The 23,139-nt window shown below is 25.2% G+C and overlaps 1 protein-coding gene across 1 annotated transcript; it reads right to left on the bottom strand.

Annotated features, from left to right (window-relative positions):
• Window positions 1-13,946: 13,946 nt before the first annotated feature.
• On the bottom strand, window positions 13,947-22,931 carry LOC145849225 (serine/threonine-protein kinase Nek7-like). Its single transcript, XM_082954363.1, has 7 exons — window positions 22,779-22,931; window positions 20,976-21,038; window positions 20,361-20,471; window positions 20,032-20,126; window positions 19,241-19,362; window positions 17,448-17,656; window positions 13,947-15,028 (listed from the first exon to the last, which is right to left on the bottom strand). The coding sequence occupies exons 1-7, from the start codon at window positions 22,914-22,916 to the stop codon at window positions 14,885-14,887; spliced, it is 882 nt and encodes a 293-aa protein (XP_082810489.1). The 5' UTR covers window positions 22,917-22,931; the 3' UTR covers window positions 13,947-14,884.
• Window positions 22,932-23,139: the final 208 nt, after the last annotated feature.

The raw sequence follows: 23,139 nt of genomic DNA, 5'->3' as shown, positions 1-23,139 counted from the left end.
ATGAACACCATAACATAGTCAATAGACTTAAAGCTGGCTATTCAGTGAAAACAGAAAGATATGTATAAAGCCTGTTATAACCGTAAAAAAAGTTTTGAAAAGGGAAGGAAGAAGTGTAATGGAGTTTTTACAGGCTATAGTTAGTTTGACAATAAACATCTTCATTGTTTTTTTTTTGTTTTGTCAGTGCTTTCGTTGTTTTAAAACTTTTTAATAGAGTAAGTTGAAAAATAAGTATATCAAGTAAACTACTAATTTAAGTCGTAAATAAAACCAAAAAAATAAATCAAGTGATTTTATATTCGGATTTGTATAAACTTAAAAGAATTTGTTCTTAAGAAGAACATTTGATCATCCTCAGACTTGTTATATTAATAGACAAGTCTTATCAAGTGTTTGTGATTTTTTTGTCCTAGGTGTAAGTAGACATTTATTAACGTAATAAAAACTAGACGGTCAGCCGACATTACATAATTTTGCGGTTTGATAAATGACATATAACTGTTTTATAAATTGTAACACTAAATAAAACAAAAGTATTCGAGTTCACTTAATGTTTGTTTAAATACTTTTATAGAATTAGGTCTGTGCAAGTTGTAGAACAATTTGTATAAGTTTTTAGATTAAAACTGCAAATTAACCAACTATAAAGTAGTGCTAGATTTTATAACAACTATACTAAGTTTGCACTCGACTTGCAGCGTAGCTTATAGACTGTAGTTTGAAGGTTTTGTTTCTGAAAATTTAATTTTTAAAGATTTAAATTTATTTGCGTTTTAAACATTGAAGTTAAGTAAGTGACAAGAAGATGTAACTTGAATATAGTTTACTTTAAGAAGTCACATAGGCAAAATTTTAGAATAATGAAAAAGTATTTAGTAAATCTCGTATAATCAAAACGAAAAAAGTTCAATTTAGGCAGATAGATAAAAAGTGTAAATGAAAAATAATTAAATAAGTTCTGTAGGTTAAAATTAAATTAGTATTAAAAATGAATTTTAAATGGAAATAAATAAATACTAAGATTTTTTTGAGACAAAAAAAATTAACTTTTTTAAAAGAACAGTTTTGTATATGTTTTTTATACTAAATCCTCATTAAAAACATATAGAGTAAACAAATACTTACTTAGCGGGTTAGATTTGGTTTAAAATGATCTCGTTAGATATGATCGGGTTAGAAATTATGAGATTAAAAAAGAAGTTAATGATAAAGAGCGAAAAAAAGAGCTTAAGTGTTTTCAATGATAGTTTTAAGACTTATACTTATATTATGGAAAAAATTATGAAACTTAGGGGCTCACAAGCAGTAAAAAGGGTAGCCACAAGGCCATGATTTGAAATTCACACTAAATATTTTAAAGTTGATAATTAAGAGCATAAAATTATTTAAAGGTATATAATCTGTGTTTGAAACTTATACTAAACGTTGTAGAAATCTTCGGGAAATTTAGGGGGCCAAAAGCTGTAAAGGGAATCCCTAATTTTAAACTTATTTTTTTATGTTTTGGAACTGATGATGAAGAACAAAAAAAATAAGTTTTAAGTGTTTTTAATGGTAGTTTTTAAGAAATTTTGTCAGAGGGGTCTACAGCTTTATTATTTTCTCTAAATGGAGCCTTTTAGAAAAAAGTTTGAGAAACCCTGCTGTATACATTAATTAACTTATTTAAGAGTATATAAAAATTAAAAACTGAATTAATTTTATAACACTAAAACAGAAAAAGAAAAACTACAGTCTTAAAATAAACGTACTTCATTGAAATGAGCGAAAACTTCATAAGATAAGTTTTATGTAAATTTTGTACACAAGTAAAATTGTTTGAAGATAGTTCAAACTGTACAAGATGTGCAAAACTTTCAAAAGGAGCCAAACACTATTTTTATTTTTAGGATTTCATTTTAATTTAAATTTATAGAGAGTTTATTGTTTGTTAAAATTGTAAAACTATATCAAAATAGCAAAACGATAAAACAAATTATTTTACTATCTAAAACTGTAATAAACCCAGCCTGGTTAGGGTTGTTACCTTCAGGGGTAATAGCTTTGCTTCCTTTATTAGCAATACGTTTTGAGCGTTTAACTCTACATCTATCTGAATCACTCATAATAACTTTTTATAACAAAACACTAGTAGTTAGTACTGGTAAAAAAATTTACCAAATTCTAAAAATCTGTGATCAATTGTTTTATTAAATCAAAAGCAATATGTAACATACAGTAACTCAACTTATAACACAAACCAAAGCAAACATAATTACTCTTTAGCGCCAAGTTTAAAATAAGTATTGTGAAAATAAAAATTAAAAATAACTAAGATTTGTTTCAAAACAACCTTTTTATTGACTTCTTTTAAAGTTAATAAATTTTGTTCCTACACGAAATTTTATTAAAAAACGTTTAATACTTTAACAAAAAAAAATATTAACTGTGGTGTTTTTTAAGAAAACTGTCACTTAAAATAGCTTAAACACAATGAAAAAAGTAACGCAGTTGAGTTTTTATAATGATTTGCAATATCGCAAATACTAAAAAAAATCGAATCATAGTAAAAAATTTTAATTATAATAAACCGTTCCAAGTAGTATTTTTGTATTACTTTAACAAAGTAAAACAATTAGTGTTATAAGTAAAACTTGTAAAAAAAAAACTTTAAACGTAGAAAAGTGTTTATAAGTATTTAAAGGCAAGTTTTATAACAAACGGAATTTTATTTATTTCTTTTTATACGTACACAGAAAGTAACCAATAAAAAAAAAGTTAAAGGTAAAGTTTTAAGTAATATTTAAGTTTTACAACTTTAGGCCTATTATTTAGTATGCATTTTTTTTTAACGTAGATTTTTTGACTTTTTATCCTCCCATAAACTTACTCTTAAATTGCACACATTGGTCACATACAAAAGAAAAAAATTGTAACGTTTAAGAAAAATGATAAGTTCATAAAATTATAGATTGTCTGTAACAGATTATTATGTAAATACTACGTATGTGGCAATTTGTAAAACATGTCGCAATCTTCTAGTAGTTCACAAGATTCTTCATACCATGTTTTCTTTTCTGTATCATAAAGTAATATGGTTGATTTTATAAATCCAAAAACAGCAATTTTGTGTCCGATTGTTGAGGATTTAATATCAGTAACAAGTGGTCCTAAAGTTCTAGTTTTATCCAATTTTGGTGATGTAATGAGAGAAAACTGGTTTGTTACTTTATCAAAAACTTCGATAAAACCCTGTAGATCAGGACCAATTGCAAAAAGTTTATTTTTGATGGCTATCAAAGTGTGATTGTATCTACCTAACTTCATACAAGGCATATATGACCACGTATCAGCTACATGATCATAAACTTCTACAGTGTTCAAGGTTCTTATATCTCTACGAAGGGTGTTAGGCCATATAATTCGGTCCAACCCGCCAGATACAACTACTTTACCATCGAAATTTGCAGTCGCTGCCATTCTTCTTGTCGTTATAATTTTTGAAACTTTTTTGCATGTGAGTTCTTCTGTGTCAAGTTCTAGGCAAGAATCAAGACATTCTGTTATACTACAACCACCAATAACAAAAATTTTATTAACAATATTACAACAACAAAATTGTCTATGGTAATTTAAAGAAACTATGCTTTTCCAACCTTCAGACTCACATAAGTAACTTTTGATTATCGTTTTTCTATTATACAATACGAATACGTAGAGCTTACCGTTTAGATATATTGCACCATCGATCAGTGGACCTACGTTTATTGCACAGTTTTCTACGAGTTGAAAGTCTTTTCCCGTAATTTTAATTAGCTTCTTTTCTTCGTATCTATAGCCTAAAAAGTCAAAACTTTTTTGAGTGCAATATCTAATTGAAGTATACTTATTTGATATAATACTTGCTGTTTTTTGTTTTTTTAAAAGTGTGTTTTGTAAGATTGTTTTACACTTCGTAGTTTTTGAAATAAAAGAAGATTTTGCCAATAAGCTATTCAAAGCAGGTTTTGACAACAAAGAAAATCGTACTGTCAGTAAGAGGTCTTTTAAAAACTTTGTTCTTTCTTCAGTGTTGTAGCTAATCCAGTTATCTGCTGCATTGAATACTTCAAGCTCTGAAGTAATATGCAGTTCAGATGAATCGAGTATTCTTCTAAGAATAGAAAAGTCTAGTTGTAAGAAATTGTAAGTTTTTGATACCATTGTAAAACAACGTTCTATATACTGTAAGGATACTTGAGCAATGTTTAGCAAACCAAAAATATAAGCAACCGTTAGATGAGTAGTTACAATGTCAATGTTTGTATTATTAATAATGTTGTTGCATGAACCTGTTATTACATTTTCTTTTAGAAGTAATTTGCCAGTTTTAATTACTTCAATAATTCTTTTGTAATTTTGTAATTTCATACCTGAAAAATATTATCTTGAGAATAATTTGCTTTCAGTTTGTTTTAAATATGAAGTTAATTCAAATAAAGCAAATATTTGAAATTGATAAATATCTGTCTGTTAATCCAAAATTAGTTGAAACTTAAAAAAAGTATTAATAGTGCGTTTAGTTCACTTTTTCAAACTAAATCAGTTTAGTGTAACATTAAAACATGACTTGAAAAATTTAATCTATCAATTTAATCATTTAACTGTTTAATTGTTATAAACTTTTTACTTAGAACAAAAAATTTCTTCAAGTAAAAAGAATAAATTTCACATAACGAATTAAAATTAAAGATTAAATTTGTGTTTTTTTTACGTTTTTAGTAGTAAAAGCAAAAAAATATATTATTAAGTGCATTCTTACTTTTTTCAGAAACACTATTATAAGTCTGCATTGTATTTTCTTCTTGAACTTTAAAAAAATTGTCTTTGCATAATTCAATATAAGCATAGTTTTTTAAGTATCTTAAAGCTGGTTGAGAAGTTTCCAACTTTGATTTTTTAAACTTGCATGCATCACTATCAGTTCCAACTTGGTTGTTTTGATATACAATATTATTCATAACTGTTTTTAGAACTGTTTACTACTTCTTATAACAGTCTGTTGGTTTTTTAAACTATATTTTCAGATAAAGATTTGTACGTACGTCTGTATTTATCACAAAACATTATTTATTTAATTGAATTTAAATTATTCTAAAAGCAAGAAAAAAAAAAGAAGAAAAATCAATTGACAATGGTATTTTAAAAATATTAGATAAAATAAAGAAAAAAAAGTATTATCGACATTTTATATTATCTATTAAAGATAAATAAAAAATGCTTCATGTAACAGTAATTTAAAGTTACTTTAAAGTTTATTAATCTAACTATTCAACTCTTTGATAATATTCAAAACAATCTATCTTCAAAAAAAACTATAACAGTTCATAAAACATTACTTATAACAAAATGAGTACAACAATAAAAGTGTTAAACTTTATTTTTTAAACTTAATTATCAAGCTTTATTTACAGCACGAAGTTTTGACAATTAAAATTCTGATATTTTAGAATTATGGTTAATTATCTCTATAAATAGTTTACTAAATTGTTTACTACTATAAGCTTACTGATTAGAGCTTTTTATATTTATTTTTTGATACAAAACTAAAATTAGAAGTACTAAAACTGACCAAAATATTCGTTCTCTTACTAAATAATAAGTAAAATTAAAAAAAAAATGTCGCATTTGTAATTTTTTATAATCATACTCTTATTAATCAGACCTTTTAAACATTTTTGAGTTTTAAATTTTAGTTTGTTTACAGATGTAGCTTCTAAAATAAACTTTAAAGTAGTTGATTTGTCAGAATTTCAAGTTTTATATTTCTTCGTTTATTACATTATTTTAAAATATTTCCAAAATTCATAATAATTATTGCTAACTTGGCAGAAATTATTCTACTAATAAGTTACAGTTCCTTTGCTGAATGATTATTAGTTTATTTTTTTTACACTAGTCGTTACAAACAGATAGTAGGGGTAGGGATAGGGAATACTTAGGTGATGTTTGCTGGGCACATAGAACTATATGAATTGGATGTGTTTAGGCAACATTTAGAATAAAAAAAAAGATAGAAGTTTTTACATTTTACATTACATTGTTTTTACATTACAAAGATTAAAACCAAAAATTTATGCCCAAAAAACTTATTTGACATAACGATTCTCACATTTTTCAATTTTTTGACTTAAATAGTAATAAGGTCACTTATTCATGTCCTAGAATTGTAATTTATATCTTAAATGAAAGGTTATACTCAAAGGCATAAATTTAAAGATATTGCAACTGCTTTTTAGGTAAAGTGACGTAATAATAACACATAATTTGCGAATTCTGTCTTAAAAAAGTAATTAAAAAAAAACATAGCAATTTATTATTTTTATTTAAAACGATTTTGATAAAGACAAAAAAATCACGAAGAACAACACACAACCAAGGGAAGATTAGAGATACTTAAAACTAAAATATTCTTACTGTTATTTTTATTGTAAAATGAAAGTTTATAGGTATATTTACTTACCTTTAGAATTTAGGTGATGTGGTATGTATTCTAAGGAGATAGTTTATGTGATGTTTTATTTAGCTACTAATGATAAACAAAATTAAATTAATTATTTAGTTTGCATTACGAAAAAATAACGATATATTAAAAAGTAATTATTTTAGGTAAGACAATGATGAAATGTATTAAACATTAAGAGACCAAAATAAAGAACATTACAAAATAAAACGAACATTGCACTGTATCATTTAGTATTAACACTTAATTGTACTGCAAAATGACTAACACTTTTTAAAAAATCCGATAAAATAACCGAAAAATCCAGTGAAGGCAGTTTTGACAGTTTGGGCTGAAGTAGAAACTAAGTTGGACTTTGATAAAAAGCTTTAAAATTTGAATTCAACAATTGAAAGAGGAAAAAATCTGGGTGTGCAATTTTATTCATATTAAGTTTGGTCAGCCATGAAAAGTCGGGGCACAATACAAATCAAGCAGATATCTCTGATTAAACTCTGTATAAAGATAACCTAGTTAGCGTTTTGCAATTTATCACGAACGCAGGTTTTAAAATTTAGAATTCTGCCGCATCGACTTTGCAAATTCTTTTATTTCTTAGAAAGCTTACAAATGAAACGCATCTAAGCAACCAGCTTGTGGAAGTTGTCAAACTACTGGTTGAACAAAACATTTCTAGTCACTGAACTTGAAGCACTTTCTTTACCAACAAGGTAACACTACCATTTTTACACTTTGTTGAGGTTAGCTCACAAAAAGGTCTTAAAAAGTACTACGTGAGCTGTATGATTTCAACATTGGAATAATAATAAATTACTGTAGATGGCTATTTAGTACATTATCCACATATTAAGGTTTTGGATCCAACTTCTGAGTTGTGTTGTGAAATTCTTATCAAAATGTGTCTCCATGCTGCCAAAGTTTTAGATTCCGAAACAGGAAAAGAATTTGGATTAGGCAAGATTTATTTGTCGAACCCACTACGTGCTACTGAGCTCAAGAACCGCTCAGTTCCAACCTGCAATCATTTCCAACCCGCGCAAAACTCCCAACTACACAATTCCAAACCGATCAATCCGATAACCGCTTACCGACCAAGGGTTAGGGGTAATAGTGATAGCAAAATATTGAGAAAATCAAATTTCAAACATTAAAAAAATTGTAATAAAAAATAGTTTTTAGGTGGAAATTGTTAGTATACCAATGAGCTTAACTTACTAACTAATGATCAACTAAAAAGACTCCCAATTAGTTACTTATAATCTGAAAGGTACCTTACTGGATTTTAAAAGCGAGCAGCAGTGGCGAAGATAAGAAACCTACGCTTCACGGCAAAAAGGACAATTATGAACGCACAATACTTATACCTGGCCCTTTTTACTCTAAAGCAGTTGGTATTAACAATTTATTGTAAAATTGACTAGGGAATGAAATTTTTATTATGATAAATCTATCACCTATTTACTGCGAAATAATACCCAAATAGCATCATTAGTAAAAGGGATATTTTAAAAGACAGATAAGGAATAGTTTTTATTTTATGTTTAGAAATATTATGTTTACCTTACTATTTAAAACAAAAAGTTGTTTAGATTTTATCAAAAATGTATCGGTTATTTTATATTATCAATTATAAAATTTCTTAATTAGTTTTTTTGCAGTAGTTTTAAAGGTTAATACTAATTGATACAGTACAATGCTTTTCATAGTTTGCAATGTTCTCTATTTCTTCATTTTAGTCTTTATTTTGCAATCATTAACTTAATATCACTGTTAGTCAAAACCTTATTACTGTTAGTCAAAAATTGAAAATTGTTTATTTTTAGGGGTTAAATAAGTTTTATGGGCAGTAATTCTAGTGGCTTTAAATAACATGCTTACATAACATTTGCAAAAATGAAAAAAAAAGCACAATCAAAAGTTTAAGCGAGAAAGTTAGAAGTTTTAAATTTTAAAAAAGTATAAAAACTAATAACAAAAAAAATAACAAACTTATAAAAGTCATAAAATAACATTATAGATTGAATGTAAAAAATAATAAATAACTTGAGTGTTTTTTTTTTTTCTCGTATTTTAGATAACTTTGTTGCAGGGGTCTTGTTCTACATTTTTTTCAGTAAGTTAGAATAAGTTTTTTCGTTCAATAATAAAGATTTTGTTTAGTAGCTTTTATTAATACACTTTAGAAAATTACATATCTGTTTACTACATAACTATCTTAAAATTCTTAAGGTACGTAAATTTCAAAACTTTAAACAGTTTTAAAATACTACTTAAACAGAATGCAATCTCTTAATAAATAATCAAGTTCTTTATTTTTCAGTAAGATAGTTAAAATATAAACCTAATTACTTTTATTGTTAACAATATGAAAGTCTTTCCTAATTTTTTGAAGCTATCATGTATAACAAAAACTTTCTTTCAAAAAAAACCAGCAAACAAAGTTAAAAAGAAACATTGAATAATAACGCTAAAAATCTGGCATATATTATCAAAAAGCTCTATTAGAAAAAAGTAGTTTTACATATAAACACAATTTTTATTAATAGACTATTTTTAAAACAAAATCGTTATATAAAAAAAGGAAAACAAAAACTCAATGAAAAAAACTAAGCTGTTGTGTTAACTTGGGTTTGAGTTAATCTTAGATACACTAAAAGATAAAGACCGGACATAAATTTAAGAACTACAACACTTTTTATAATATATAAACTTTTACCCTGTATGTTATTGCGTTTAAATTTTATAGAGAAATACTTGGATCGGAAGTTTCTTTTGTTTATAATTATAACAAAAACATGAACGTAATAAATGTAGAAACATAACTATTTATATTTAAAAAAAATTCAATATTTTTTATTTTCAATTTAATACCACCAAGATAAAAAACCTGAATGCAAATGACTTGGTAGTTATATTCATAAAAACAAAGAAACAAAAACAGTCTAAAACTGTTAAAAAAAAAGATAATAATACAGTTAAACAATGAAATATAATAAATCCATCATAAGTTATAATAAATGTGATAAGTGAAGCTAATATTGTTTTAAAATTAGGTATGTATGTTTATACTACATTCAGGGTTGCAACTGGTTTTTGACAAATTTTTTCCAGGTTTTTAAAAGTACACGTTTTTGGGTCTGATTTTAGTTTAAAACTATGTAAAATATAAAAAAACTGTGTTAAATATTATAACAAAATTGTAAAGGTACTGTGAAGCTACTTTAAATGTGTTTTTTAATAAAATATTTTTGATTATGACAAAAAAAATATATCTTCATGATAGATTTTTAGTATCAAATAGAAATTTTACTACTTAATTTTAATATTTGTTTAAAATTCCGGGTTTTACTAGGTTTTTAAGTGATTTTTGTTCAAAATTTCAGGTTTTTCAGCTTATTTTTTAATGTCTCAAATTCCAGGATTTTTAGCCTAAATTGTCAAAATCCAAGCATCTAGGTTTTGGGGAACCTTGTGCATTAGATTAATGTGATCTATAATAAAAAAATATTCCAGGTTTTTCAGTGATTTTTGAAAGTTCAAGGTTTTTTATGTCATGCTGTACTAATCCGTAAACTACAATTATGTTCTACTAGTTAGATAAGTTTTTATGACTAATAAATAAAACTAACTAATGCTTTTAACTTAAATTTTTAAATAGTTATGTACTTAGGAGTTGGGACTCAATATTAATGAATTCAACAGTTTTTAGTACTTTTGTACTAGTACTTAGTATTCTTATTTATTAGCTCTGTTTGACAATTTAATAAACTTGTACAATTTATGAAGAACTATGATTGCATCATGATTTCAAATTAAAGTACTTATCTTCATAACTATAAGGATCTACTACAATATGTCAAGAATATTTACCAAATAAGCAGATGTTTACTATAAGTTACGGATAGAACTAATATAACCAAAAAAATTGATAAACAAAAATTGTGACCATTTTATTTCAAATTAGACCAAACATATTATATAATCAAACTACTATGGTTTATAGAATTTTTCTTGTGTATATAAAACCCTTATAAGCTGTTATACATATACATATACATTTTAGTTGATTTTTTTTCTAAGAATTAAGAAAACTAAATTATTTTACTATTTTACTTTTATTTCTCATTTTGTCAACTGTAGTTATAACTAAATGTTTTTAAATAATATTTTATTTTAATAAAAAGCCATTTTGTCACATTTTACTATATTGGGTAAAACTTGTTTAAAAGCTCACGATACTTGAGAAATATTTTAATTTGTCTCTTTTTAACTACTTCTGATTTTACAAAAACTTCATTAATTGTTATAAATATAAAATTTGAATTGCTTTTTGTATGAGATTTAAGCAAAATATTTTATCTTACTATCTTACTTTTATTTCATATCTAGTCAACTGTAAATTATGGGTAGCTGTCTAAGTTGCACGAGGGAATAAAATTTCACGAAGATACTTTTGCACGAAGGGTCACTTTTGCGCAAAGACACTTTTGCACGAGCGGACGGTTTTGTACGGAGACAATTTTGCACGGTTTAATTTTTATTTTTTTTAAATTTATTAATTTTTTTTTGTTTCTTTACTTTTTGTTTTTACTATCACTGTTACCCTTAACCTTTACCCTCGGTCGGTAGCTTTTTCTTCTTTTATTAATTAAATAACTATTTATTTTATTATAATAATTTTCATTACTTCTTTTTAAATCTTTTTTTTACTATCACTGTTACCCCTAAGCGTTACCCTCGATAAGTTACTTTTTTCTTTATTTTTTGTTAAATCATTTTAAATATATATTTTTTGTTTTATTTATTTATTTTTCTTCACTCACGTGCAAAAAAGTAAGTCGTGCAAAATTGAGCCTTGGTGCAAAATCGTCTTCGTGCAATTTTGGCTTCGTGCAATTTTGTTCTCGTGCAATTTAGTCCCCTCGTGCAGTTTAGTAACCTCGTGCATTTTTGTCTTCGTGCAATTTAGATCCGTTTCTGTAAATTATAACTGGATGTTTTTTATCAATAAATATTTTTTTATTTAATAAAAAGCCATTTTGTTACATTTTAATACTTTGGGTATAACTTGTTTAAGAAAATTTTTAATTTATCTCTTTTAAACTAATACTGATTTTTAAGTTTAATCAGATTAATAAGATTTTTAAAAATTAAGTAAACGGCTTTAAAAAGAATTTTGCTGACTCAGTAAGTGTGCAGACGGTTTGCTATATATTTTAACTATTTGCGTTTTTATAAGCTACCCGTTTCAACAAAAACCTTTTATCGTTTTATTTTTTAACTAGTTTTATATAAAGAAATTTACAAGTTTTATAACTTTTAGAATAAAAAAAAGTGTTTACAAGTTTTAATCATTAATTAATAGATGTAAGTTAAACTATTACTTAAATTAATAAATTTACTTATTTACTTGCATTTCCTTTATGTCATGTAAAGTCAGTCAACAAGAATCTATTTCTGACTGATGCAACTTAATACTGTTTAGAATTTAGATTTAGAGTAACTAAGAGCAAAGCATAATAAAAGCAGACACAAAAAATGTCTGATGCAATGTTGTATGTCAAATTTATTTATAGTAGCTACAATAAATCTTAACTATATAGTATAAGTTATAAGTCATTAATTGCGCCTACTTTATTTAAAACAACTATAATAAGCATAATTTAGTTACATTTACGTTTATTTTTCTAATCAGGGTTTTAATGCATCTAGATGCTATTAATTTTAACAAATATGTGCTTTTTGTCTATACTTTGTGATTTTTAAATAGAAATTTAATAAATAAACGTTTATATAAGTAAGTGTAACGCTTCCTTAAGTGTGTAACAAAGTTTCTAAAAACTTAAACGTTTTTGCATGTAATTACTCAAGACTATACTCAGTTGGTCTAAGTTTTAAAATTCATAGCATTTACAACAAGTATTATATTTATAAATAACAAGTTTATAAAACTTTAATCTATAGATAAGGTGCTTATAGTTGTTTAAGTTTTAGATACTAATAAATATCAATAAAATAAAAGGTGAAGTTTAACTTTTACTGTTAATTCGATATATAAATTTAAGATATAAATATTTCATCAACAATAAAGCATATTTTTCTAAATTAAAAATCTTATTTTAAAATATATTTTAAATATTATTTTGTTAATTTTATTGATTTAAGTTGATCATGTACGCATTTTAAGTCCCGTTATATTTAAAATAGAGTTTGCCTCTTTTACCGGTTAAAAGCTGTTGTTTACTTTTTCATAAAAGTACGATTTATTATAGTTTAAATCAAAGATAATACATTAAAAAAACTGCTATATTCGTGTTTTACATATTGATACCGTGTTTTCGTATTTTTTGTAAATAAAACTTTGTAAAGTAAATACAATGAACTATTTTGTTAAAAACATTGTCATCCTACTTAATTTCGAGATTCACAATTCATCAGGTGAATACTTATCGGTGTCTTTGTAACACTTGATAGTGTGTTGCATCGTGTGACCGGTTCATCTCTACTGTATTTCAGGTGATTAAATTTGTTTCAAAATTAAAAAAGCGGTCTAGTCAGGATTATAAATTTTTGCTTTGATAACGGTTTTAACATTAAAAGCTAGATTCTTTTTTTGTCGTTTTCATAAAATAAAAAAGTTATATTTCAAGTATGTAAAAAATCTTATTGGGAAACTTTTAATAAGCAATTAATTAGTCAAAAATATATCTTGAAGGACTTATTTAAAGCTGCAATAATAAACTGTTAATCAAAAGCTATTTAAACTCATCAGTCTTCAATCTACATTAGTTTATCTTATTGAAACTCACCAGTCAGTCTATAATTTGCATTTAGATTAAATACTGCAAATCTTTTTGATTGCGACTGTCTGATGAGTTTCAATAAAGTCTCAGTCTACCGTGGTTGCCTGATCACCCAAGTGGTTAGATCGGAACTTGCGTAAAAAGTTGTGTAATAACTGGTCTACAATAGTATGTAATTTAAAAAATATTAATTTTTAAGCTACACTTAAATCGATAACTTAAAAATATTCAAATCTTTTGTATCGATAACGTTTGCTTTGTTTTGAACAAATAATAGGATAATTTTAACTGTATTTTGTAAACTAAGTTTTGAATTAAATATAAAATGTTTTCATATTTAGCTATTATAGTTACTTCACATTGAAAGCAAACTGATCAAAGTTTATCATCATTACGTTATTATGAAAAAGCACTATGATGTTTTCTACTTGCTTTTTTTTTGAGTTTGTTAATTTAATTTTGTACCCTAAACCATTTTCCTTTAGAATTTTAAGTGTTTCATTCAGAGAAATTTTCGAAAATCTAATTTAAAAATTAAGAAATTTGTTTTAGTAATATCTGTTAATGTTAAATACTAGATTTGTACTATATAAAACGTTCAAACAAGAATTATAAATGTTTTAATTTATTTTTAACCCTTAAACTATAAAATAAGTATGTGAAAAACAGTTTTATTACAAACTAAAAAATACACAAAATGTCAATATACACACAAGTTTAAGCACCTCAAAAGCACTAAAAAACCTTGACAAATATATATGAAATGAAGCTTTGGTTTCTGATCAATGAGACAGTTGTATGTACATAATATTTACAAAACAAGAGCAAGATATTTACATAAAGCCACAAAATAGTTTAAAATACATCATGTGAATTTAATAATAAGTTGGTATAAGTATAAATATAATTAAAGCTTTTATAACAGACACAATCCGATAAAGAAAAAAATAGATTTAGATAATAAAAAAAATGTTTCTGAAAGGGTGAACATGATTAATTTTGTCAATAACTAGTATATTGTTTACTTTAAAGTTGTTTGATAAAAAACAGATTGTTTAAAAAGTAGTTGTAACACTGACTTTGAGAGAAAACATTGTTATAAAAGACACAAAGAAAATGTAATAAAATTATATTAAAACACAGTGACTCAAATAAATATATCTTAATGCAAAATTCAGGCCCAAAAAAATAAAAAAGAAGTAAAAACTCAAGTGCAAATATAAATAACACAATGAACAAGAACGAATGAAAGCAAAAAAGAAAGAGGAAAAAATTATGAATTAATTTCAAATTAAGTTACACAGAATTCATGTAACATGGCTTAGATGTTGCAATAACAACCTACCAACCAAGATACAATAAAAAAATTATTTGCTTTAAAAGTTTTATGAAATTTCAGAAAGGGCTTAAAAAGAAATGATAAAAATATCGAATAAGTTTTTTGTGTAACTTTGCTAATTTATTCTGAAAACAATTGAAAAAATAGGCTATAAAGACACCTTTTACAGATATGTTTATCAAAACTGAACAAGAGTTTTTTTTTAGTTTTGAAAAACGAACACTTTAAATAAACTAATTGAAAAAACTTGCGAAAGCGTCAGTTGTTAGAGGAACTAGTTGAGGAGCTGGTAGAAGGCGGGTTGCTCTGCTGGCTCATCATTTTAGCGACGTGGTACACGTACGAAACATCTGGCCTTCTCTCCGGTTGAGAGTTTATGCAGGCTGCCACCAACTCGCGCAACTGTTTGATTTTTATTTCCGTTTTTACTTTATGATTTGATATAGTTTGTAGACTAATAATATAAATTTAAACTTGAATACCAATAATGTTTTTTAGCCGTTATTTTGTCAGAGTATTTTGTGTAATAACGTAGTAATTTTTCAAATCAATGAGTTGTAATAATGTTTTTGGCTGTGATTTATAGAAACTAACTTTGAACCAGGCTAAAAAAACATTAAAAAACCAGCAAGTAAAAAAAAAAACATAAATCTCGTGTCGACAAAACGTTTTTTAACAAAACAAGTGTTTTGGCATCGAGGCAGCCTTGTGATTGAACAAACAACCGAGTGTGAGCCGTTTCTCCGCCGCTCAAGTATCATTCCATTGTGACGTCACGGCCACACAGACAATAATGACCAGTTTCAAGCTGATTTACATTTGCGGTGCGGATTTACGGCCGTGTAATCAAGTTGTTGTGGAGTTTTTCTCACTATTCATATTTTTGAAGGTGGTAATGCTTTTTTTGGCGTCGTTGCTAAAAGGGAAATGTCATTTCTTGTTTTAAGTAAAAAAACTGAATAGATACAAGGATCGATTTAATGTCAAGAACAAATTTTTGTTTGTAAAAATAAACATGTTCAGTTAAAAAAAAACTGAAACAAGTGATAAAAGAACGCTAAACACAATAGCGTATTAATAAGGCTAATAAAAGTGCATAATAATTTTAAAGTGTATCTTATTTTTTTAATACTTTGGTTTAAATTGATATACATTTATATTAATAGTTTAATCCTTAATAAGAAAATTATCAATAAAAAGTTTATATTACTGAGATTAAATTCTAATAAAAATTATCAACAAGTATTTTTATAGTGTTTATAAAAATCAATATTTTAAAATATATAAACAAAACTTGCTAACAATTTTTACTCATATTAAGTCTACGGTTATAATGTTTAATATATTATTAATTAAATAAAATTACACAAGGCCATTTATATAGCATAAAACATTTATGATATCTAAAAGAAATGTAGAAAAGACTTTAAATATTGAACTTATAAAAAGTATGTTTTGAAAAATAGCTGATTTAGGGGATAAAATTTATGAATATGTTTTAACTTTATAAATTAAATACATATAACTATATAGAATTAACATAGTATTAATAATATACATTCTAAAAAAAAACTGCAAAAAAATAGAATTTTGCTAAACATTTGGAGCTTATTGTATGAAAAATGTCAAATAAAGAAGAACTTTTGTCTAAAAAGTTATTATTAACTAGATAATTATTTGTTTACAAACTGTTATATTTATAAACTAAAAAAATAAATAGAAATAAGATAAACGTTATGTGTAATTGTAACACTACCAATGACACTTTTTACTAAAAACACATTATCTAATTTGTTATTGAAATTAAATATTTTACAGTTAACTTAAAACCAAGCAAGTTTTCAAAAAATATGATTAACTTTTATACATTATCTTAACTAAATTAATGTAAAACATATTTGGAAAACATTTCAATTTCTATTTTGTGTACAAATAAAAACTAATTAAAGAAAATCAACCTTATAAAAGTACTCTACTTATTTCAAATATGTACTTGTTCAAATAACTGAGGCCTTAGTATTAAATTTTAAAATATATAATTTATAAATTTATATATATTCAAATGACCTTTGAGATAATAATGTTTAAATAGCTGGAACTTTTCAATATATGTCGTTACAACTTAAACTAAGTTCAAATTTATAACATGTACCTTAAAACTAAAACTTTATACGTTAGTTTATAAACTTATTCGCTTATATTTTATTTACTGCAAATCTATAAGCTTATTTTTTGTAAATAAAACTAAATGTTGACTAAATAATCATTACAGAACAGTATATGCATTTGAAAAACACTTAAACTAATAAAACTATCCAGATTTTAAGTGCAACACTGAAAAATTAAAATTATAACAACAAGTTGAAAAAACACCACAATATATCAAAATTTAAGTTGTAATATATTTTGTGTGAAACAACAGAAGTCTAGCCCACAGTAATTCATACCATCTGATTATCACGACTGCTTTAAATAATGTATAAAGAACTTAATGTGAGAACAACGAAAATAAAAAGAAGTCAGGCGAATAATTTTTGAATAACACAATAACTTTATACAAATAATATAGCTTAAATTAAACTTTTTTGCTTCGTAGAGTTTCACAAGAACAGCATTCTTTACAATTACTTTCGAGCAAAGTAAATTTTAAAATGACGTTTTGAAACATAATTAAAATAATAACATGTATTTCAAAGCATTTCTTAACTATTATAACTTTTTCAATCAAAACTCTAAGTATGCAAAATAAAAAACATCTCTGTGGCGCACTACTTTTTTATTTGCCTTTAAAATTTATTATTCAGTTTCCCTTTCAACCAACCTGCTGCGAGTAGACGTCGGCGGGCAGCGGAGGGTACTGGCAGCTCTCTATTTTCTTGCACAGCGCGTACAAGTTCATCTTGTCTCCGTAGAAGGGCGACTGGAGGGCGGCCATCTCGTAGAGGAGGCACCCCAACGACCAGATGTCCGACCTGAAGTTGTAGCCGGACTCGTTGATCCGCTCGGGCGACATGTAGTACGGCGTTCCGACTGGTAACAAAAGGTTGTTGCATAAATTGGAATAAGTGTTCATTATCGAGGTGGTTTAAAATGTTGTTGTTTGAACTGGCTGATGATAAACGTTTAAAAAAAAAGTATAGTTTCACAAATTTAGGAAATAGTAAAGAATACAATCAGGGTTCGTGCGCGAAATTTTTTTCATTTAGCCTGACTGAGATCAATTTAGCCTGACATTTTTTCAAAGTAAGGAAAATCCCCTTTAGAAGTCATTTTAGGTATTGGGGGGTCTTGAATAGTACTATTGTAGTCTCTGACTTCAATCAGCTATATCTCAAAAATTTTATGAGCTTTAAAAATCTGCAAGGAGTAACTCATAGCTTAGTTACAACTCAATAAAATAAGACTAAACTGTAAAAAAGTGATTGACACCTTATGCCCTTAATATAACAAATTCAGTGATAAGTTTTAAAATAAGTGTTATATCTAATCTATTACTAGTGTAAAAATTTAATATATAATACTAAATACAATTGTTCAATTTAATTAAGCACTACGTAAAAACATTATAACCAAAAGATTTAAAATAAAATAACGTGCATTGTCGTGTTTTATTAAAATTTAAAATGAAACGCTTACACAAGTATTGAAATAAGTAAAAAATGTTTATTATAGTATCTTGACTAATACTTAAAATTGAAGCATAATTATAAATCCTAAACTCTAAATAAATACAGTGATTGTTGATTTCATATCAAATTTAAAAACCTTACACTTAAATTTAAAAAAAACCTTTAATATTTTGTTTCTTGTAAAGAAAAATGAATTGTACCTAAAATTTGTACTCCTACAAAACGTAGTACTAATATTTTAAAGCTAAGTTTTAGTGTTGTGAATATCTCTAAGAACTTTAAACAAACAGTAAAGTATATCAATAAACTGCTAAGAGTTTTAATAAAAAAAATTTGGTATAAAGCCTTTAAATTAGAAATTAAAACAGTTCAACCAACTAAGCTCTGAAAAACATAGCTGATGTAAACAAATTCAAACAAACAGCTAAGTTTTTGAACTAAACTGTAATGTTTAAACTGTATTTTTTTAATGAATTTTTATAACTATGATATATATAATCTACTCAAAACTAAATAATGAAGATTCTTAAAAATTTTTAGAGATTCAACAAAAGGTTTTAAGCATTTATTTTTACAAATACTGACTGATTTTGTCTTTAATAACTTAATCTTTATTTAGAAATAACATCACATCTCAATTTGATCTTTAAAAGATTTCTCAATTTTTTTAATCAAAAATTTTCAAGCATTTGAACTGAGAAAAACTGAGATTCTCGAATTTTTAAATAAAAAACTGATTTAGCCTGACGTTTTTCTACTTTTTTCAAAAAAACTGATTTAGCCTGACTTAGCCTGATTTAGCCTGACGCGCACGAACCCTGTACAATACTTAAAGAAAATGATTAAATATTTTTATTTCGCTAATAAAAATGTACAAAAAATAGTTCTGCTCATTAAAACATTTTAAATATTTATACAATTCATTTTTGAATATTTAAACGACTCAAACTATGTTACACTAGCAGCATTTACCGAAGAAACTCACCAAGACTGAGGGCTTGCGTTGTCTTAGATGAAAAGTATCTTCCTAAACCTAGATCGCCCAGCTTTACGACGCCCTGAGCTGTGATGAATACATTGGCCGGCTTGATGTCTCGATGCATTACTCTAAAGTTTATAAATGGAATAATTACTTAATATCAATATCAAAGTATACTTAACTATATGTAAAGCAAATAGTTTAAAAAGGGCAAACTAGATTTTGCAAGTTATTTTGCAAATGTTTCAATACTTTTAACTGTAATAATATAACACAGTATCTAAAAAAAGGCAAAGTATTTTATAATTTCTGTTTCAACTTATTCGTAAATGTTAAAGTACTTTTAAAATAGTTAAACTACTGAATAGCATACAAAACAACGAAATTAGTTGCATGTTAAATTCTGTTAAAAAACAACATTCATAAGGAATTTCCTAGAATTTACTTACTTATAGTTAATGCTTTCAAAATTATCGCAACAGGTAAACAATGGAATCCTAATTTTTATGCAATCTACTGAATAATTCAAAAAGAGCAATTTACATTAAAAATTCAAATTGACAAAAACTCATGCTTCACCGTTAACACGTAAGTTTAACTCATTACTTATTAATAAGCTTGTATATTTTCTTTAAAAAAAAACAACTATTTAAAGAATTTTTCTGAAAGCATTATATATAAACAGTTTGAATAAAAAAACATTTTACTTAAAAAACAAAGATAGCTTATTTAATTTACTTTAGTGCTTTCAAAAATATAGTTTAAACAAAAACCTCTCAAAACTTATCAAAACAAACCGTCTGGAATGCATATGTTCTACTGCAGAAGCTAGTTGCACAAAATATTTCCAAATCGTTCTTTCCGGAATTAGTCTTTTCTGATTTTTGAAATGCTGTACAAGTAAATAACTTTATATAAAATAATGTTTTAATTAATCTTTAATTTTTCAATTTAAAAATAATTGAAGGAAACATAGATAAAATTTACCATATATATTTTTTTTAATAACAGCTTACAAACTTTTGAAGTCAAATTTTTTGATGATTAAAATGAACTAATTAAAAAAAAAATAACAAAAGTATGCTGCATTTTGTTTCGTTAAAAATATATGAAGTTCAAATAAAACCTTGATCATTCTACTAAGATCTCCCGCATCTGCGAGCTCTAGTACTATATTCAGTTCGTTGTTTTCAACAAAAGATGCCAAGTAGCATATGACATTGCTGTGGTTCAGTTGCTTAAAATAAATATACTTTTTACAGTTTAAGCAAAAAAATTGGTTGTCAACACTACTGATTTTATGTTAAGTAGTAATTTAAAACAAACTTAACATTTAAAGATATTTCAAAACAACTCTAAACATCATATAATATAAGAAATTAAACTTTATTACAAGATCAGTCATAAAATAGTTCGACATATTGTAAAACTTTTAAAATAGATTAAAATCTATCTAGAGTTGATTATTAGTAGTTTAACTAAGATAATTTTTTTATTTTTACAATTAAACATGAAACTGTTAAAAAATAAATCTTTATAAAAAACTATTCAAAAAGTAACTTTCTGGTAACAATTTAATTTAAAAAGGCTAAATTGAATTCAAACATACTAGAAATAAAGATACGTCATAAATTTTTATACAAGAACTAAGATATCTATTTTTTTCTATTAACATTACAAACTTATACGGTTAAAGTTTTAAGACTGAATTGTGTACAGCATTTACTCTTAAAATACTTACTTTAAGTAAATCTATTTCTTTAATACAGTCTTGTCTTGCTTTTGCATCCATCATTTCAAAGATCTAAAATTAACAAAGTTTGTAGAGTAATTATCTTTTTTTAGATGTGTTCTAACCATACAAAATTAATATATCAATGTCTCTAGCATTGATATTTTTAAATTTAAAACAATTTTGTTAGTACTTAATAACATTATCAGAAAAAGTATAAACCAAATAAATTATTTTATTGATTTACAATTAACTACTACTATCATGCAAAAATGAAACTTTCAGTAAAGTTTACTAAATTGGAAAACAAAGTTTTGAACTGATGCTTAGCCTATATTGTTTATAAAATATTTTTATACTTTTTGCTACAGCTTTAAATTTTTTAAGACCATGTAAAAGTAATTACTTCTTTACAAATTGTTCTTATTTTGCAGGCTTCAATTAGATAATTTAAATATATTGTACCACTTATATTTTCTAAACTATAAATAAAACCAGCTACAAAGGAACAATGTTAAACGTTTAATGGATCAGCTAACAAAAACCTCATATTTAACTCTATTTTATTCATAAAAAAAGTTGTATTTCATTGACCATTTCTTTCACTTCGCAAGCAATTGTTTTTTTAAAATTTATCTGTGCTTTATTTAATTAAATAGTAACAAATGACAAATTTATTTTTTATAGGAGTAAAGTTGTAAAGTTAAACCAGTTTCTAATCAAATCTTAAAATTCTTAATTTTATATTTTGTTTTAAGTTTTGTAACATGTTTTAACTAAAATATGATAGAAAACTGTTCTGACAGTTTTAGGTCCTTAGCTTAGAAAACTATGAATTACTTTTATAGTATTTTTTTTAATTTTATAGGAACTTGAGACAACTAAATTGCATTTAATAAATTTTTACAACAGAAATTTTACAAATTTTACTATAAATGTTAGTTTTTTATTTACAAAACGATATTTAAGCTTTAAAATATAAATAATTTTAATTTCAGTAAAGATATTTTATGAACGACTCTATGATCTTAATTAATAAAATAATATTTTGTAGTTTTAGTCTAGAACTATCTACAAACTATTTTAAATAAACCATCCCAATAGAAAAAAATATTTGCTTTAGTAAATTTTTTTTCGAATGTAATTATTAGTATTTAAACCAAACTAAATAAGCAATAAAATATGTAGGCAAATAATTAGACTGATAAAGATTAGCTGTGAAAAAGTATAGAAAAAAATCATATTTTTTAGGAACCAATTGCTGTTATGTGAAAAGTACTTATTTGAAATTATATAGCTAGTTTTAATTGTACTTTAAGCTAGCAAAGCATTGTTTTGTGGCAGTTATAAACAGATAAAATAAAAAAAGATAACAATAATTGCAGGGATAAGAAAAGTTTAATGAGTTATAAAAAAATATATAGACCGAGTCTACTTACTAGTAATTATAAAGTAAGCTAGTTACATAGGTAGTATACAACTAAAAACTTATACTGGTTTTTTAATAACTACATTTTAAGATTTCAAAATAAAAAACAACAATAAAATAAAAATCTTAAAGCTTAGAAGTAAAAAAATTAAGCAATAATAATTAATTATTGTGTTAAAGATAAAAAAACACAATTTAAAAACTTAAAAAGAATATTTCAGTAAGGTAATAGAACAAAAATTAGATTGGGAAAATTCAGATAAATATTTTTACTTAATAACAAAAATGAGGTTAAGTTGACTTTTATTTTATTATTTTGGTTTAAAAAAATGAACACAGTAATATAACTTTAATAATGTTTTAAATATTACAAATTAACTAACAGGTACTTGTTTTAGAGCAACATGCCTGTTTTCTGGTAGGTACAATGCTCTATACACTGTGCTGAACTGTCCTCTACCTATCTTCTTTTCTACTTTATAATTATTTAAGCTGTTATAGTTTCGGTCTACTACTGACATTATAGTCAATATTTCAAGTCTGTAAATTACAAATAATTATCTTATAAAATTAATGACATCAGAAAAAAAAATTGTAGATAATAAGCAACTGTAGTAAATTTCAAATAATTGTAGAAATTTAAGATTGTAAAGGGTTCATTGTTGTTTTTGCAAGCTAACCTTAAATTAAGTTTTTTATCTTAGCTCTAATTTATTTTTCATAATGTTATTCTTTATTTGTGTT

The sequence above is a fragment of the Thalia democratica genome, chromosome 1 (assembly GCF_965202585.1).
Source record: "Thalia democratica chromosome 1, ktThaDemo2.hap1.1, whole genome shotgun sequence".
Taxonomy (NCBI): domain Eukaryota; kingdom Metazoa; phylum Chordata; class Thaliacea; order Salpida; family Salpidae; genus Thalia; species Thalia democratica.
The sequence above is the reverse complement of the archived record's forward strand: the minus strand, read 5'-3'. Positions and strand labels throughout refer to the sequence as shown.

Coding starts and splice junctions, on each gene's coding strand:
- LOC145849225 (XM_082954363.1), bottom strand. CDS start 22,916: ATGTCAGTAGTAGACCGAAACTATAACAGCTTAAATAATTATAAAGTA. Junction 21,039..22,778: donor TTGCTCTAAAACAAGTACCT/GTTAGTTAATTT, acceptor TGTTAATTTTAG/ATCTTTGAAATGATGGATGC. Junction 20,127..20,360: donor ATCTTAGTAGAATGATCAAG/GTTTTATTTGAA, acceptor TTACTTGTACAG/CATTTCAAAAATCAGAAAAG.